At 47.4% G+C, this 17,335-nt stretch overlaps 1 protein-coding gene across 1 annotated transcript in view; it reads right to left on the bottom strand.

The window, feature by feature from the left end:
- MAP3K9 (mitogen-activated protein kinase kinase kinase 9) overlaps positions 1 to 3,681 on the bottom strand; it is an 88,569-nt gene extending 84,888 nt beyond the window's left edge. The window contains exon 1 of the mRNA XM_073554141.1: positions 2,656 to 3,681. Within this exon, the coding sequence (XP_073410242.1) occupies positions 2,656 to 3,136 (481 nt within the window). The 5' untranslated portion in view covers positions 3,137 to 3,681. The remainder of the gene's footprint in view (positions 1 to 2,655) is intronic.
- Between the last annotated feature and the right edge of the window lie 13,654 nt (positions 3,682 to 17,335).

Genomic DNA, 17,335 nt, shown 5'->3' with positions numbered 1-17,335 from the left:
CCTCTTTATGTTTGGTGTGGAATTATATCCAATTTGGCTTTAGGACAATTCTTTGTGTTTTTCCATTTAAGACAAATTAAATGAAGATAATACCAAAGAATTTGTGTTTGCAATCATTTTCAGGAAGAAACTGAGTATTATCTGACAGAATTGCAGGGGTGTCAATACTTATGGCCACAACTGTATACGTCCTTCGCAAAGATTAACCTGCCCAATTCCAGCCTTGTTGAAGCATCCCCAGATCATCACCAATCCTCCACCAAATTTTACACTGGGAGCAAGACACTGTGGCTTGTACGCCTCTCCAGGTATCTGTCTAACCATTAGACGACCAGGTGTTGGGCAAAGCTGAAAAATACACTCAGAGAAGATTACCTTACTTCAGTCCAATCCTTATGGTCTTTGGCAAACTTCAGCCTGACTCTCCTTTGCTTCTCATTGATGACTTGAGCCCTGCCTCTAGGAGCGTTATGAACAGTTCTTGCCGTGCACTTCACCAAAGCTGCCATTTGCCATTCCTTTTGTAGGTCACTTGATGTCATCCTGCGGTTGCTGAGTGACATTCGAATAAGATAACAATCATCCCGGTTAGTGTAGTCGTTTTTGCCCTCTGCCGGTCTGTATCTTTGTTGTCCCCAATGTCTGCTGCTTGACCTTCTTGTAATGGACTGCTGTCTTAGGCTAGTTTCACACTAGCGTTTTTGTGCGCAGCGACGGCCTGCGCACGGCCGCCGCTAGCCGCACCTCCGCCGGTAGCTCCGCCTACCGGCGCATGACGCTGCATGCGCCCCCTCTTTATCACTGGGGGCGCAGGCCGTGCGCAGTATGCCTTTGGCGGCGCATGCGCCTTTTTGACGGTGTGCCGGCGCAACCAAACTGCAGCAGGTTACGTTTGGCGCACCGTCAAAAGGACGCATGCGCCGCCAAACGCATACTGCGCACGGCCTGCGCCCCCAGTGATAAAGATAGGGGGCGCATGCAGCGTCATGCGCCGGTAGGCGGAGCTACCGGCGGAGGCGCGGCAGGGCTTAGCGGCGGCCGTGCGCAGGCCGTCGCTGCGCTCAAAAACGCTAGTGTGAAACTAGCCTTAGAAAGGATGGAGACAACATGACGCTCACTGTATCCCTCTGCTAGTAAAGCCAGAATTGAACCTTTCTTATCTTCACTCAAGACTTTTCTTTTCAACTCCTTTGGCACGGTTAAGTGTTATTTTTTTCATTCCTATTACTTTGGGATATTACTAGCACTTGTTTTGCCATCCAGCTTGTCCTATTGCAAAAGGATTGTGAACGCCACAGCAGGGTTTTTTATACTTTCCTTCGTTAAATAAGATTTGGTTCAGTTGATCACCTAATCATAAGCACATTAAGTAGAATGAGGTGCACTCTGGTTGGAATTCAGCTGACACTGGAATGGAATGGCTGTCAGACATGTAGAAAAGCTGATTTTTATAAAACTGTGCTGTGGTGTCATAATTTTTGCCAGAGCTGTACAATGCTTTTTTTGGTGAATAAAACTAACATTAAACCTGTACTGTCAAAGTACACATGTAATCCACATCTGAATATTCTGAAAAAAAAAAAAAAAACTGCAGCATAAACACTGAAAACCAGGCATTTTGAACACAAAGGAGATTTTAGTTTTGTGGTTTTTTTTTACTGCCAAGACAGATTTTGGCTGCAGAAAAACAAAAAAAGGAAAACCGCTGCGTGTGAAAATAGCCTTATAGTGCTTTTCACATTGTGTTCAGTTACACGTTTGTGAGCCCTGTCGGGGCTTGATTCAAGCCACCCTTGTAAAACAGGATTCAGAAGCATATGCCGACGGGGCCATATTGTCTGTTATGGTGCCAGCCGACGTAGTAGACGCCCCAAAAACAATGTATAGCAGAGCGCACGTTCACTCTGCCAGCACTTATATAGTCTATGGCCTCATACATCCAAATCCCATTTTGCTGGGGGGGGGGGGGGGGGAGCTTCAAACGCAAGCCCCGGCGGGACCCACGAACGTGTAACTAAATGCACTTTGTCAGTTTTTCCATGTCCTGTACCCTGTGCACAAAAACTGACCTTGGCCATGGGGCTGCTGACACAAAGGAACAGTCCCACAGGCAGGAGGCTGTCACTTTGTGTCAGGAGACCCATAGCCAGACACTGCAGTCCAAGTACTGACCATGAGTGACTAATATGTGAATCAGCAATTAACATTCCTAAGTATGGTTACCTTGCACAGCGGGTCTCCAAGTCAGTGCCTTGCGTGGTGGGTGGTAGGCACCACTGTGCAAGGTAAGACAGTGTAAGCAACACAGCTTCCAATACATTTTTTTGGGAGAGGGTAGGGGTATCAGCGGAGGTACCAAACATCAGACGTCGAGAAAAATAAACTGAGAGCACACCATACTGATATGCCATCACTTTATCATGGGAAGCCAAGAAGAAGGGGAACAGCACTTCATACTTGGGTGCATGCCAATGGCACATGCAGACCGCAAAATGGACATGTGCGCAACAAAGAAAAAAGGGACACGTACTCTTTGCGCTTCATGACCCAATTGGCCCCTGCTCAGATGATCATATCTGGTACATATATCACATCAGCGACGATGACATTCCTAAAGATCGGACTCGACATGGCAAGAAAACCCAACATCCTTACACTGTAGGGCAGACGCCGGGCAGCAGGGCAGCTCCTCCACTCGCTTGCCTTGTAGTTTACTGGAGAAGCTCTGCGTCCTGGTCACATAATTGCTAGGGAAGATGCCCACCCGATCCTGGATCTTTCCGGTCCACCACCCCTCATCACCAGAGACGCGCGAATCCTTGGAGAGCACTTGGACCAAGTCCCCCAGACGAAGGGTCAACTCATCCTCTGCGGAGGCCTCGTAGTCAAACACTGCAGTCCAAAACAAGGGGTTAGAAAGGGGGTTGGACGGCTGCTCTCCGGCACTACCACCACCCCCATCGTACTCCTCCAGAAACTCCTGTCTAGTGGGAGTACTCTCTCGGTCATCCTGGTCTTCTTCGTCATCAGTAACCAATGGCGCTGGTAACACTGATGCATTGGGGGGTCCTCGGGTCGCTGGGAAGGCGGCTTTACTGGTGCCAGGCAGGGAGAGCAGAGATCTGAGGGGCTCCATTGAAGCGATCCATAGGTGAAGCCGGGTGTAGGGAGCCTGGTGCCCATGCACTGCACGTCATAGACTGTGGGCGAGCCTGGCACATGTACTACTGGTGCCAACCAGCTGCCAACCACAATCCACCAGGGCTGCAATACAGGCAGAAGTTTCTTACAATTCAGCACTTCGTGGCAGCAGTTTTCATTTCCTGCAGCAGCTACACACCAGCGGTGGCCACAGTGACCTGCAGTCCCATGCAAATGGCAACAGCTGCAGGATGGAACAGCCTCAGGATGGGAGGAAGGTGCTCAGCAACCAGTCCAGCATGGATAGCCCCGCACCGCAGGATACACACGGCCTAATGAAGAGAGCACAACTTGCCGTAAAGAGAGGAAGCCGGCCCAGTCCACTTTCACGTAAACAGCTGGGCGCAGCACTTCACTTTACTCCCAGACTGGGCACCAAGAGGCTGACCCGCAGCATCTCTCCTCTCCCCAGCGCCCGCTATCTGCTGCCCGCACCCATCCGCCCGGCACCCCCACAGCAAGGAAGGAAGCGCTCAGGCTACGGAGGCGCTCAGTCATCTTATTGGCTGGCGCCGCTGTCCATCAATTGCGTTTCAGATTCTGATTGGACTACTCCTCAACCTATTATACACGCCCCCCTCCCTGTGTCTTCAAACCTGCTGACTCGCAGCGCTTTTTTTTTTTTTTTAAAGCAAAACTTTATTTGTTATTTTATAATTTATTACGAATTACGAGATCATTTTCCCAGGGAGATATTTCTTGTTTATGAGAGGAAATTCATTAATATTTCTAGAAATTGTCACCAGGCTACACGGAGGAATAGTACATTGTTATGATCCCACCATTTTTCATGAGTTTTGTTTTTTTCTCCATAAAGCAAAAAGTTTGCAAAAAAAAAAAGCCTCATGATTTGGTGCATAATATTTCCCACAGATAAGTCCCTCTTAAAATGGACCCTTAACCCCTTCAGGATTGGGCAATTTTTATTATTTTTTTTTTTTCATTTTAGTGCTTTCGGGGTTTTTAACGCCTTTTCATCCAAGATCAATAAACGGGCGACGCGGACAGACAGGGGCTTTTGGTTTTTTTTTTAGTCCCCATTCATTTTATTATATTATGTACTGGAAAATACTAAAATAAAAAAAAAAAAAAACAAAATGGAGGGGTAAAATAGCAAAAAAAACTAATTCCACCATTGTTTTTTGGGGTTTGTTTTTTATGGTTTATGTTTCCGTCGATGGAGTTGAGTTAGAGCTTGTTTTTTCTGTGTTCATCTGTAGTTTCTATCGGTACCATTTTGTAGTACATAAACCAATTTTGATATTTCTTTTTATTTCATTATCTTTAGATACATTTTTTATTTTTATTATTTTTAATTTGTTAACAATTTCTTACATATTTCTTTTAGTCCACTTAAGTTCCCACAATGAGTTTTTGGTGAGTTTTTGTATTTTCGCTGTGCAAAAACCGCAGCGTCTTACTGGTCCAGCAAAGTGGATGGGATTTCTAGAAATCTCCTGTCCTCTGTGCTTTTTTTTTATGCCTCGTAAACTGACGTGTTTCAGATCCGCGGCGTGTCAATTTTTCTTGCAGGTACGCTGAGTTTTCTTTGCGGATTTATCCCATAGACTTAAAAAAAATCCACAGCTAAAAAATGCACATGAGGAAACACGCAAAATACCAAAAAGAGGCAAAAACTGCAACTTCAAAAACAAAATAAAAATGCATGTAAAAAAAAGCCACAATGAAAAGGACGCACGTAACCCAATTTATATAAAAGGTAAAAATGTCACCAAATACTCATTGTGGGAACCTACGTAGCCTGTGTTTGGTGAGTTTTCCATCTTCTCCATTGTGTCAGTCCTTGGAAATCGGGCTGCACTCAGATGTCATCCCAGTGCACACTGAAGGTTTCCATGGATTCATTGACTTATACGGCTGAGTTTGACCTGAACATCTGATCAAGCTCGGAGACGCTGTGATATTTTCCTCAGGTCGACTCTGTCTGAGGAATCATTCTGACGTGTGTGCGACCCCACAGACTAACATTGATCCGAGTGCGATTCGATGTTTTCCCAGATCGCGCTCGGACCGAAAATATCTCCGTCTGCACCTGGCCTAAGGGTATGTGAACACGGTGCGGATTCTGCTGCGGCTCCGCAGCGTTTCTGCACCTGCGGGTCCGCAGCAGATTCTGCTGCGTTGTACAGTGCCTTTATTTCCTATGGAAATAAAAAAACGCTGTGCACATGCTGCGTTTTTTTCCGCACGGTTTTGCTGCGGTTTACAATCCGCAGCATGTCAATTGTTTGGTGCAGAAACGTTGCAGTTTTACACCTCATCCATCAGGGGTAAAACCGCAGATATGTCCTGCGGATTTACCTGTGGTTTTCTCTACAAAATCCGCACACCCAAAAAACTATGTGTGCACATAGCCTTAGAGAAATAAGGCACAGCTGCCAATGTAAAAAGCACTGCCAAGGGAAGAAATGTGGCTCTGTGTATACCAAACACAGCCAGCGCTAAGGATCGCACAAACTACATGGTTATCAGACATGTATATACAGTATATGAAACATACCTCATTAATAACGCAGATAACAGTGATATGCGAGAAAATGAAGAAAAGCTTGTTAATGAAGGGAATAATATCCCAAATAGGTCATCCATAATAACACTGGGGAGTTGTTAGTGGGGGAGGGGGGCAATAAGGCCAAAGTGTAAGATTGATAACAATTTCAGAGACCAGGAGGTTCCATCACAGGGCCCTCAATGATGTCTGTTACCACCACACATTCATTCACAAAAGGCTTAGTCACTTGAATGCTGCCAAACAGTGCACAAATGGCCATCATTATATACCGGCCCTGGATACAGGGGCACGGTGCTTCCTCTCACTTGGTTCATATCAATTGTTGCCTCAGTGGCACCTTTAGAAGTCAGAGGACACAACTGCCTCACCTGAAAAACTGTGGGGCCATTTTTGGTAGCTGTGCGGTTTTGAAGGTCAAAAGGTTTTCAGTGGCAGCCCTATCATTAATAATAATAATAATACATTTTATTTCTATAGCGCCGACATATTCCGCAGCACTTTACATTTCAGAGGGGATTTGTACAGACAATAGACATTACAGCATAACAATAATCACATACAGTAGATTATAACAAATACCAAGAGGAATGAGGGCCCTGCTCGCAAGCTTACAGTCTATGAGGAAAGAGGTAGACACGAAAGGTGGGTGGTAACAGTTGCCCTGATTGTATGGACCAGCCATAATGTTAAGTGTGTATCAGTACAGACACAGAGGGCTAATGGATGCATAAAGCATGTGGGAACATGATGCGGGGAACCTGGTTATGGTAAAACTTTTGGCTGTGCCACACAGGGATAGATTAGGTTAATGCGTTGAGGCGGCAGGCCGGTCTGAATAAATGAGTTTTCAGGGCACACTTAAAATTGTGGGGATTGGGGCCTAATCGTATTGACCTGGGAAGTGCATTCCAAAGAATTGGCGCAGCACGTGTATAGTCTTGGAGTCGGGAGTGGGAGGTTCTGATTATTGTGGATGCTAACCTCAGGTCATCAGCAGAACGGAGGGCGCTGGTAGGGTGGTATACTGAAACAAGGGAGGAGATGTAGGGTGGTGCTGAGCCATAAAGAACTTTGTGGGTGAGGGTAATAAGTTTGTACTGGATTCTGGATAGCCAGTGTAATGACTGGCACAAGGTAGAGGCATCGGTGTAACGATTGGCGAGGAATATGATCCTGGCAGCAGCATTCAAGACAGATTGGAGGGGGGAGAGTTTGGTAAGAGGGAGACCGATTAGAAGAGAGTTACAATAGTCCAGACGAGAATGAATAAGAGAAACAGTAAGAGTTTTTGCGGAGTCAAAAGTAAGAAAAGGTCGAATTCTAAAAATGTTTTTGAGGTGCAGATAACAAGAGCGAGCCAGTGATCAGATGTGGGGGACAAAAGAGAGCTCAGAGTCAAGTATAACCCCAAGACAGCGGGCATGGTGTTGGGGAGTAATAGTGGAACCACACACGGAAATGGCAATGTCGGGTATAGGTACATTAGTAGAGGGAGGAAACACAAGGAGTTCAGTCTTTGACAGGTTCAATTTCAGATATAGTGAGGACATGATGTTAGACACAGCGTTTAGACAATCGCTGGTGTTTTCTAGAAAGGCAAGCGTGATGTCAGGAGAAGAAGCATATAACTGGGTGTCATCAGCATAGAGATGGTACTGGAAACCAAATCTACTGATTGACCAATAGGGGCAGTGTACAAAGAGAAGAGGAGGGGGCCTAGGACTGATCCTTGAGGAACCCCAACAGTAAGGGGAAGATGAGAGGAGGAGGAGCCAGCAAAAGATACAGTAAAGGAGCCGTCAGAGAGATAGGAGGAGAACCAGGAGAGAAAGGTGTCCTTGAGGCCAATGGAACGGAGCATAGTGAGGAGGAGCTGATGATCCACAGTGTCGAATGCTGCAGAGAGATCCAAGAGAATTAGCATGGAGTAATGACCATTTGATTTAGCTGTTAGTAGATCATTAGAGATTTTAGTGAGGGTAGTTTCAGTAGAGAGTAAAGAGCGGAAAACGGATTGGAGAGGGTCGAGAAGAGTTATCAAAGAGATAGCGGATAAGATGGGAGTGGACCAGGCGTTCCAGGAGTTTAGAGATAAAGGGAAGATTAGAGACAGGTCTATAGTTATTGGCACAGTTTTGGACGAGGGATGGTTTTTAAAGTAGTGGATGTATGACGGCATGCTTAAATGAGGAGGGAAAGATACGAGGTTAAATATTTTAGTTAGGTGAGGGGTGACAGCAGAGGAAAGGGGCTGGAGTAGATATGACGGAAATGGGTCACTGGTGCAAGTGGTTGGGCGAGAAGATGCAAGGAGCCTGCTTACTTCTTCTTCTGTGACTGGTTCAAAATCAGAGAGTGAGCTAGGTGCAGTGGGCGAGGGAGGACAGTGCATGGTATGAGGTGATTGGGAGATAATTTCCTGTCGGATCTGGTCAATTTTTTCTTTGAAGTAATTGGCCAGATCGTCAGCTCGAAGCTCCGTGGTTGGGGCCTGTACTCTTGGGTTGAGTAGAGAATGAAAAGTGTCAAAGAGATGTTTAGGGTTATTGGACAGTGAGGTGATGAGGGTGTTGAAATAGGTTTGTTTTGAGAGGTGAAGGTCAGTGTTGTATGCTCGAAGCATAAACTTATAATGGATGAAATCTTCGGGTAGATTGGATTTTCTCCACAGACGTTCGGCGCACCTGGAGCACCGCTGCAGGAAACGTGTTTGCAGGGTGTGCCAGGGTTGTCGCCGTCATTGCATGTGAACACAGCAGCATTATAGTGCACTAATATGCTTACTGTCTTAGGGTGTGTGCACACGCTGCGGATTCTGCTGCGGATCCGCAGTGGTTTTGGCCCTGCGGATCCGCAGCAGTTTCTGCTGTGTTGTACAGTACCATAATATCCTATGAGAAATGGAAACCGCTGTGCAGACGGTGCAGATTTTTCCACGCGGATTTGCTGTGGTTTCTAATCCGCAGAAAGATCCGCAGAAAGAATTGACCCCAGCCCAGATGGTAGTGTGGGTCGTAATTGTCAGATTTATCCACGCCCTTCCCAGGACGGTGCACCTGGTATTCCCAGGGGGACTCCCAAAATGTGGACGACCTGGTGAGCCAGAAAAGGTCGAATTCTAGAAATGTTTTTGAGGTGCAGATAACGAGCGAGCCAGTGATCGGATGTGTGGGGTGAATGAAAGCTCAGAATCAAATATGACCCCAAGACAACAGGCATGTTGCTGGGGAGAGTAATGGTGGAACCACACACGGAGATGGCAATGTCGGGCAAAGGTAGGTCAGTAGAGGGAGGAAACACGAGTTCAGTTTTTGACAGGTTCAGTTTCAGATAGAGGGAGGACACTGATTAGAAGCACTTCACCTTCATATTAACCAGCGTAACTTTCTTTTACCAGTGCAGGAGTTAAACTTTCCAGTGTTAAGGCTCTCAGCTGTGCACTGTTAGCCACTCCCATCTGCCACATAAACTGGGTCCTGGCTAGCACTCATTGTCAGAGTAGCTTTTGCATGGCTCGAGGTTGGTGGTGGTTGTTATTGGAGAAGGCATTTCGTGGATTGATCTGTGACTGTTGCTAGGTTTTGAGTGTGTGATAATCCCCTTCTTCTCCTACTTTGGTTTAACCCCATCCTCCACTCCCCGATGTTTACATCTGTTGTTTATGTGTGTATATTTGAATATTTTCCTTTAATCCTGTTCGTATTACCTTGTTAGTCTGGTTGGTGTATTACGGTACAGTACTACTATCCTCTTTCCTGGGTGGGGGAAGGGTACAGGCTGAGAGCGTATTTAGGAGCTAAAGGGCCTGTCACACTAAGCGATATCGCTAGCAATATCGCTATAACGTTACTGGTTTTTGTGACGTAGCAGCGATATTGCTAGCGATATCGCTATGTGTAATACCTCCGACCAGCTCCCCCGCTGATTATCGCTGATCGCGCGAGAACGTCCTGGACCGTTTCTCGTCCGTCAGCTTCCTGCTGGGCTTCCTGTGGCGCCGACGAGCGACGCGTGGATGCGGGCGGGAGGACATCAGGATCGCCTCGTCTGACAGGTAAGTAGCGATCCCCGTTCCCAGCGATGTCGCTGGTGAGATCTGCCTGTGTGGCAGCTCACTAGCGACCACTTAGCGATGCACCAGCGATCCTGACCGCGTCATATCGCTGGTCGGGATCGCTGGTGCATCGCTAAGTGTGACAGTACCTTAAAGGCAAGGTACGTGTCCCCGGCATCTTAAACATCAGAAGTAAACCGGGGAACAGGGTGAGCTAGTGCACCCCTAGCTCTAGGAACAGGGAAGGAGCCCCTGGTCCTGGGACACCCGACAACAGAGTCTTGACATGCATGTTCACATTGACCATAAAACAGACAAAACCTAAAAATAACTAAACAAAATGAGCATAAACCGTGCTGCAACTAAATAAATAAAAAGCAAAACTGCAAAAAGCTTCCCAAGGCTGAGGTGTCCAGAGTTCGGGACCCAGCCCTTTGTCTGCCCTTATTCATACAGATGAATTTTGACATATGGTAAGGTTTTAATATTAGAAAGTGTAAGACCATCCTGAATAGGGTCACCTTGCCAATGGTGGGATGGCTTTTATGACATTTTTGATAAAAAAACAGTGTTACTAAGAACACTATGTTATTTAAATGCACTTTTACTTTTTACTTATTTAGTTACAGCAGGGTTTATGCTCCTTTTGTTTCTTGTTGGTTTTACAAATACTGTTGTAAAATACTGACCAAATACTGAACGTGCGAACGTGGCCTTTTAGTGCCTATACAGTAAAGCACACGGTTTAGAACAAATGCTACCATGCACAGCATTCAGACAAAACTAGGCATGTAAATATGTTACCACCTATTTTTTATGGACTAGTTAAAGCCACGTTGACTTCAAGCAGAACTGTAAAAATGGAGTTGCTAGGAAAGGGAATATGTTTGTTTGACAATCTTTAAATCAAACTTTTCTGTTGCTGGTGTTATATGGTACTTCAACTCTACAACTTGTGTGAGCATGCATAAAGATCAACACATCCAGCGTGAATAAATGGATGGGGGCCAATACTATTGTGAAAGCCGGAAAAGATAGTAGGATTTTCAATAGCTCATATAGGGCTCATGCACATGTGAGTAATTTTCACCTACAAGTTTCATCAATGATTTTGATCAGTGTCAGAGTTTGGTCAAAGTTCCATCCGTTTTTGTCTGATGAGAAAAAATAAAAATTTCTCCACTGTGGTACAGCAAAGGGTGTTTTGTTGGATGGGAGATACATTTCTCCTAAAAGGTTACAGTTTGGCAGGGATTTTCCCTAATGACAGGACCTGCGATGATGTCAGGGTCACGTGATCGGCCCATGTGATGTTTACCTCACCTGTGGGAGGGGTTATGGGCTATGTAATGGAGGTTGGTATTTGCCACATGGTGAGTGTGTGTGGAAGATACAGGAACTTGGCTGGAGTTCGCCTGAATTTGTTAGCAGGATTACCCATGCTGCAGAGCTATAGCAGCAAGACTCCAAGCAGCCCTGGGAATGGCACCTGGCGGATGCTGCTGACCTGGCAGCCGCTTAGTTAAGCCCGTCCCTTGCAAGGGTGAGTCTGGGATCAGTGGTTCTCCAAGCTGGAGTCTATTTGTGTTTTTCTGTGACTTTCTGTTAACCTGCTGTTTAAAGGGACATTAAAACCACTGAAGTTGGACTATAAGCCTGTGTGTTGCCTCATTACTGCATCCCTGCCATTGCCTACCAGAGCAAATCCCTACAATTGGTGGAGAATGCGGGTATATGCAGTGAGGCCGGGCTGTTTTTTGCTCATTTTTTGCTCTGTGCTCCAGCTGATGTCCTGGGTGAAAAGAGTGCCGCAGACCCAGGTGTAGAACTTTCCAGAAATGGAGGCCACGGTAAAAACGCTCATAGAGGCCATGCAGCAGGAGGCCATGCGACAGCAGGCTACGCAGCAGCAGGCTATGCAGCAGCAGCAGGAAACCAATCAGCTGTTGATTCAGTGTCATGATCCATGCTGGATCATGACAGATAAAAGCACTAGTAACCTTTTTTTTCCTTAAGCTGTGTGCTTAAAGTTAGTTTTTGCCCCCGGTGGCCATTAGGGTCATTGCACTGTGTGGTTTCAGTTCTAATTTTGCCCCTGGTGGCCATTAGGGTCATTTCCCTCTGGTTACTTTAGTTTAGTGCACGTGATTATGAAGCAGGTGTGATTGCTCTGGCTCTTACCTATAAAAGAGTGTCAGGTGGTTGCAATCACTGTTGGTGATATTGGTCATTTCAACCATCCTTGGTGGAGGAAGGAGCTAGAGAGAGTTCCTTGCAGCACAGTCAGAGTCCTGGTGTGGAAGGACCCCCAGTGAGGAGTTCCTTGCAGCTCTGACAACGCATGGTGACTTAGCAGCTATTCAGGAGGAAAGCTGCATTGTGGTGGTGGACTCTGTTGCTGGGAGCAAGAGCAACAGAGCAGAGCTAAGTGCCGTTATCCCTGTTTGTATTTTTCCCTGGTGTGTATTAGTACAGCGGTTGGGCCAGTGCCTGCACCACCCAGCTCCCTAGCAAGGGATAGGTGTAGGGTGTGCTAGGGTGACAGGCTCCGGCTTGGCAACAGGTGAGGAGCCTGAATAGGGAACGTTAGGAGTGTGACACTGACTCAGGGGAGTGCAGGAGGTCTCCATGTCCTCATTCCCTATCGCAGGGCCCACCATTGTAACTGTTTCCCCTTCCTCCGTATCTTGTTGTTTTAGTTACCGGCCTGCGGGTCGTGTCACACAGGACAGTTACACGTGCCGTGTCTTGTTGTTTTAGTTACCGACCTGCGGGTCGTGTCACACAGGACCGGTCCACGTGACATTCAGCATATCACGACAGCACAGACAAAAGGAACTAACCGGGGAATCCATGATGTCCGGAAAGCGGTTCGTACAGCGGTTCCCAAAATAGAGAAGTCTGATGATGTTGAGACCTACCTGGAGATGTTTGAAGGAGTCGCTGAGAGGGAGAAACTTCCCCATGACCAGTGGGCAGAAATTATCACTCCGTTTCTGGCCCCAGGACCGTTGAAAGCATATCAGGACCCACCCATGGAGCAAAGGGTGGACTACACGGTCGCTAATGTTGAGATACTGGCACGTCTTGGGGTAAATGTGTTAGTTCGGGGCCAGCGGGTACACCAGTGGGAGTTTACCCCCTCCAAGCCGGCTCGGTACCAGTATTACGACCTGATGCACCTGTCACGAAAATGGTTGCGTAAATATAACCGTTGGCACAACTCGGTAGTAGTGGTGTACAAGTAGGGTCCCAATCCGTGAACTTGTGTATAGAAACTTGGCACACACGTGAATTTTGATGCAAAGATAGTGATTTAATAGGATACAGTACATACAGTGACGTTTCGGTCTTTATGACCTTCATCAATGTACTGAAATAAAATAGATATTACAAAAAGAATAAATAAAGTATATACAAAACGTATGCAAAATATGTACACAAATATATATGGCTGGGTATAAATTACATTTTTTCACAATACACACGCAAGGAAACATCTAAAGCATCATAGCTCAATGGCATAATATGTATGTCATGGAGTACCAACAATACACAAGGTCAGGTAACAAGGAGAATGGAGAGGCACATACCCCTATGATGTATTGTAAACTTTCACTACATAGGCAAGAAAAGCCTAGGAGGTAAGGAGATGGGTGTCATAAGTTGTGCATGATAACAGAGTGTGTACCGCACTGTGGTAATGGAGGAAGGTGCTTACATATCATACAGAGCTGAGCAGGCTGATTATGGCCGTTAATCTGAAACAGGCAATAGTACCACAAATCAGTAAACCAGTGCTTATAAGAGCCGTCAAGATAAGAATAGCAAGTGTGCCTCCAAAATCTTACTGGTATGATGTGCGCAGGGTGAGTGCCAGCAATGACACGGCATCCGCCGCTAGTCCCTTGGTGCTGGGCTGCGTGAGACCGGCGGCCTATTTATCTTAGAAGATAATGGCGGACAGGCGGAAGTGTGAAGCTGGAGATACCCGGCGTGCGTTTCAACGCCGCCATCTTGCGTTCCACCAGCCGGAGGAATTGTGGGAGGAGGCGCGGCCTGTGCTTGCCATTACAGTGAGAGGACACTGGAGGGGCGTGCATATATTATCTGTCTGACGGCGCGTGTCACTAAGGGGAAGTGGATACCATCTGTTGGATCCCGGGTGCTCCATTAAAAGATATATAGAGATGTCAGTCGGTGTTAAAGTAGTGACATCTTGTGCTCAGGTGGTGGAGTGATCACTGAGTTCAACTCTGATGATTCTGTAATGGAAATGCATATAATTAGTATCTTTATATTAAAGAAACACGATTGCAGGATAAATAGTCATAAACCTGGGGAAGCAAAATACAGGTTAGGACATAAAGATTGACTGAACATCATACTCCCTATTCAACCCCTTAGGTGCCAAAGTATTCAATTCATGTATCCAATACGCCTCTCGCTTTTTGAGAAGGTTGATACGATTGTCACCCCTGCGTGGTAGCTGAACCTGTTCTATTACTTGGACCCTCAATTGGGCAATGGTATGTCCCGCATTGATGAAATGAGAAGGGATCGGAAGAAAAAGATTTTTGCACCTAATAGTAGATTTATGTTTTGAAATCTGACCACGTATGGGTTATGTAGTTTCTCCCACATAAAGTAGCCCACAGGCAGGGCCGGACTGGGACTAAAATTCAGCCCTGGCATTTGAAGTTACACAGGCCCACTAGTCACATGGTGACTATATAATATCTTTGTACACTTGTAGGTTACAAGAAGTGAGAGGAGATTAACACGACTATATAACATGTAGTCAGAGCTGTGCCCAGTATTTCAGCTCAGTCCTATTTTTAGCTTTTAGGTACTGTACTCCTCCCAAAGCTCTGTCCCCTTTTGTACGCACGGTGACAGAATTCCTGGCAGAACTGCTATCCATTGGGCAATCAGACCCCCTGGTCACAGCTGCCCCTATCATACCTCCCAACTTTTGAAGAAGGGAAAGCGGGACAAAGGCTGCAAATTTTAGGCCACGCCCCGGCCACACCCATTTCGCAACTAGTCACACCCATGTCCGCACCCAACCGCACCCATTTAGCACTGCTGATCACACTGACTGGTACTGAGGGCACAGTGGCTGGCATTATGGGCATACTGACTGGCACTAAGGAAGAGAGAAAACAGAGAGAGAGAGAGAAAAAAGAAAACAGAGAGAAAGAAAGGAGAGCGAGAGAGAAAGAAACAACAGAGAGAGAAAGAAAGAGGGGAAAGAAAGAAAACAGAGAAAGAACAGAGAGAGAAAGAAAGAAGTAAAGAAAGAAAAGAAAGAACAGAGAGAAAGAAAGAGAGGAAAGAAAAAGAAAGAGGGGAAAGAAAGAACAGAGAGAGCGAGAGAAAGAAAGAAAAAGGAAAGATTAGAGAGAGAGCGAAAGAACAGAGAGAGAGCAAGAAAATGAGGGAAAGACAGAACAGAGAATGAGAAAGAAATAACAGAGAAAGAAAAAGAGAGAAAGAAATAAAGAAAGATTCTATAAAGATACTATAGCAGCCCGGCTCCCATTGTAGTGCCCACCTGATCCTCCCGCTGCAGGACATATCATGATCCGCTCACATGGCCGGCATCCCCGATTCCAAGGTGATCCTGCTGTCTTCGCTGTTGGAGGAGGACATGGTGATGGAACTGAAGCATTCCTAGTTCCGTCACAATCTCCTCATGAAATTATCTCATTTCCGGTCAGCTTCCAGCATATCACTTCCGGTGGAACGTCATGTGTGAGTTTTAAAATGCTCCTCGGGGCTCCGCCGTGTACTCCTGTGTCCGTGGGAAAAGCCCGCTTTGTATGCTTCGTACACACTTGGCTCCGCTCCGTACATCCCGTACACATATGGCTCCACTCCGTACACACGCGGCTCCTCTCCGTACACCTCGTGCACACACGGCTCCGCTCCATACACCTCGTACACGCGGCTCCGTTCCGTACACCTCGTACACGCGGCTCCATTCTGTACACCTCATACACACACGGCTCCGCTCCGTACATCTCGTACACACGCGGCTCCGCTCTGTAGACCTCGTACACACGCGGCTCCGCTCCGTACTCCTCATACACACAGCTCTACTACATCTATCCTGTAAACCCCTCCTGACCCCACACATATCAGGCACATTGCGGCCCCCCAGCCAGCCTCAGCTCAGGGCCTCAGGCAGATTGCGGCCCCCCAGCCAGCCTCAGCTCAGGGCCTCAGGCAGATTGCAGCCCCCCCAGCCAGCCTCAGCTCAGGGCCTCAGGCAGATTGCGGCCCCCCAGCCAGCCTCAGCTCAGGACCTCAGGCAGATTGCGGCCCCCCAGCCAGCCTCAGCTCAGGGCCTCAGGCAGATTGCGGACGCCCAGCCAGCCTCAGCTCAGGGCCTCAGGCAGATTGCGGCCCCCCAGCCAGCCTCAGCTCAGGGCCTCAGGCAGATTGCGCCCCCCCTCAGCCAGCCTCAGCTCAGCCTCAGGGCCTCAGGCAGATGGCGCCCGCCGCCCGACCTCCCCACCCCCAGGCCCTCTTTATAACTAAACTCACCCCCGCCCCGGCCAACTTACTGGAGTCTGGACCTGTCCTGAAGCCTGCCCTGAACCAGTTGTGGGAGTAGGAGACTCGCAGCAGCAGCCGCTCCTGGATTCCTGCTGCCGCCCTGGACGCCGTCGCCGATGATAGGATGCGACACAGTGAGACGTGAGTACGCGCTGCCTGCCCTGCAGGCAACCATAGACGGCACAGCGCGCTCTCTCCGGCTCCGCCCTCAAAGAAAGCGCCGCGACGTGCAGTTTCACGTCGCCGCGCGTTCTTAACCCCTAGGGTGCCAGTGCCAACCCAAAATCTGCAGCGCGAGCCGCGCACCTTTGAAACCGCCGCTGTGCCCGCAAATTTAAGGGGCCGGCGGCGGGTAAAAGAGGCCGGTGGCCGCCGCATTAGCCTGCGGCCCACAACGGGCTAATAAATAGGGGCCAACCGAGAAAATGCCCGGTTGGGCAGATTACCAATCCGGGCCTGCCCACAGGGACATTTGATAAGATATACGACAAAGGATGTATTGCATGTATAATATTGCTTGATACTATACTTATTTCCTGTGTGGGGATGGTAAAAAAAACTACCCTTCTGGACATTATTACATTGCACGCATTGTACGCAGGGGAAAGTCCCGTATTTACGATTTGTGAGGAAGCGTTGTGGTTTTGGTGGATGGGAAGAACCTACATCTGCTCTGACTAGTAGGTCCCTGATGTTTCGTGGTCTCCTGACACAAGGGAGGAATGGTTCTTGGAATTCAGCAACATTAGGATGAGCTGTTTTCAGGATACGCCAGTGTCTGCGTATCGTTGTGTGTATACGGTATGCCAAAGGGTGGTAATTGTGGACAAAAGGAATGCGGTTTGTAAATTTTGGTTTTGGCGGAGAGGATGGATCTGGAGGATTTAATATATTTAAGGGATAGCCCATTTCAGTAAACTTGGCGCGCATTTCATCCATTCGTTTCTTCCGAATCTCCGTATTGGATACTATTCTTTGGACTC

The sequence above is a fragment of the Dendrobates tinctorius genome, unplaced genomic scaffold (assembly GCF_039654945.1).
Source record: "Dendrobates tinctorius isolate UK_male_01 unplaced genomic scaffold, ASM3965494v1 ptg000208l, whole genome shotgun sequence".
Lineage (NCBI taxonomy): Eukaryota > Metazoa > Chordata > Amphibia > Anura > Dendrobatidae > Dendrobates > Dendrobates tinctorius.
This window is presented reverse-complemented; position numbering and strand designations above follow the sequence as displayed.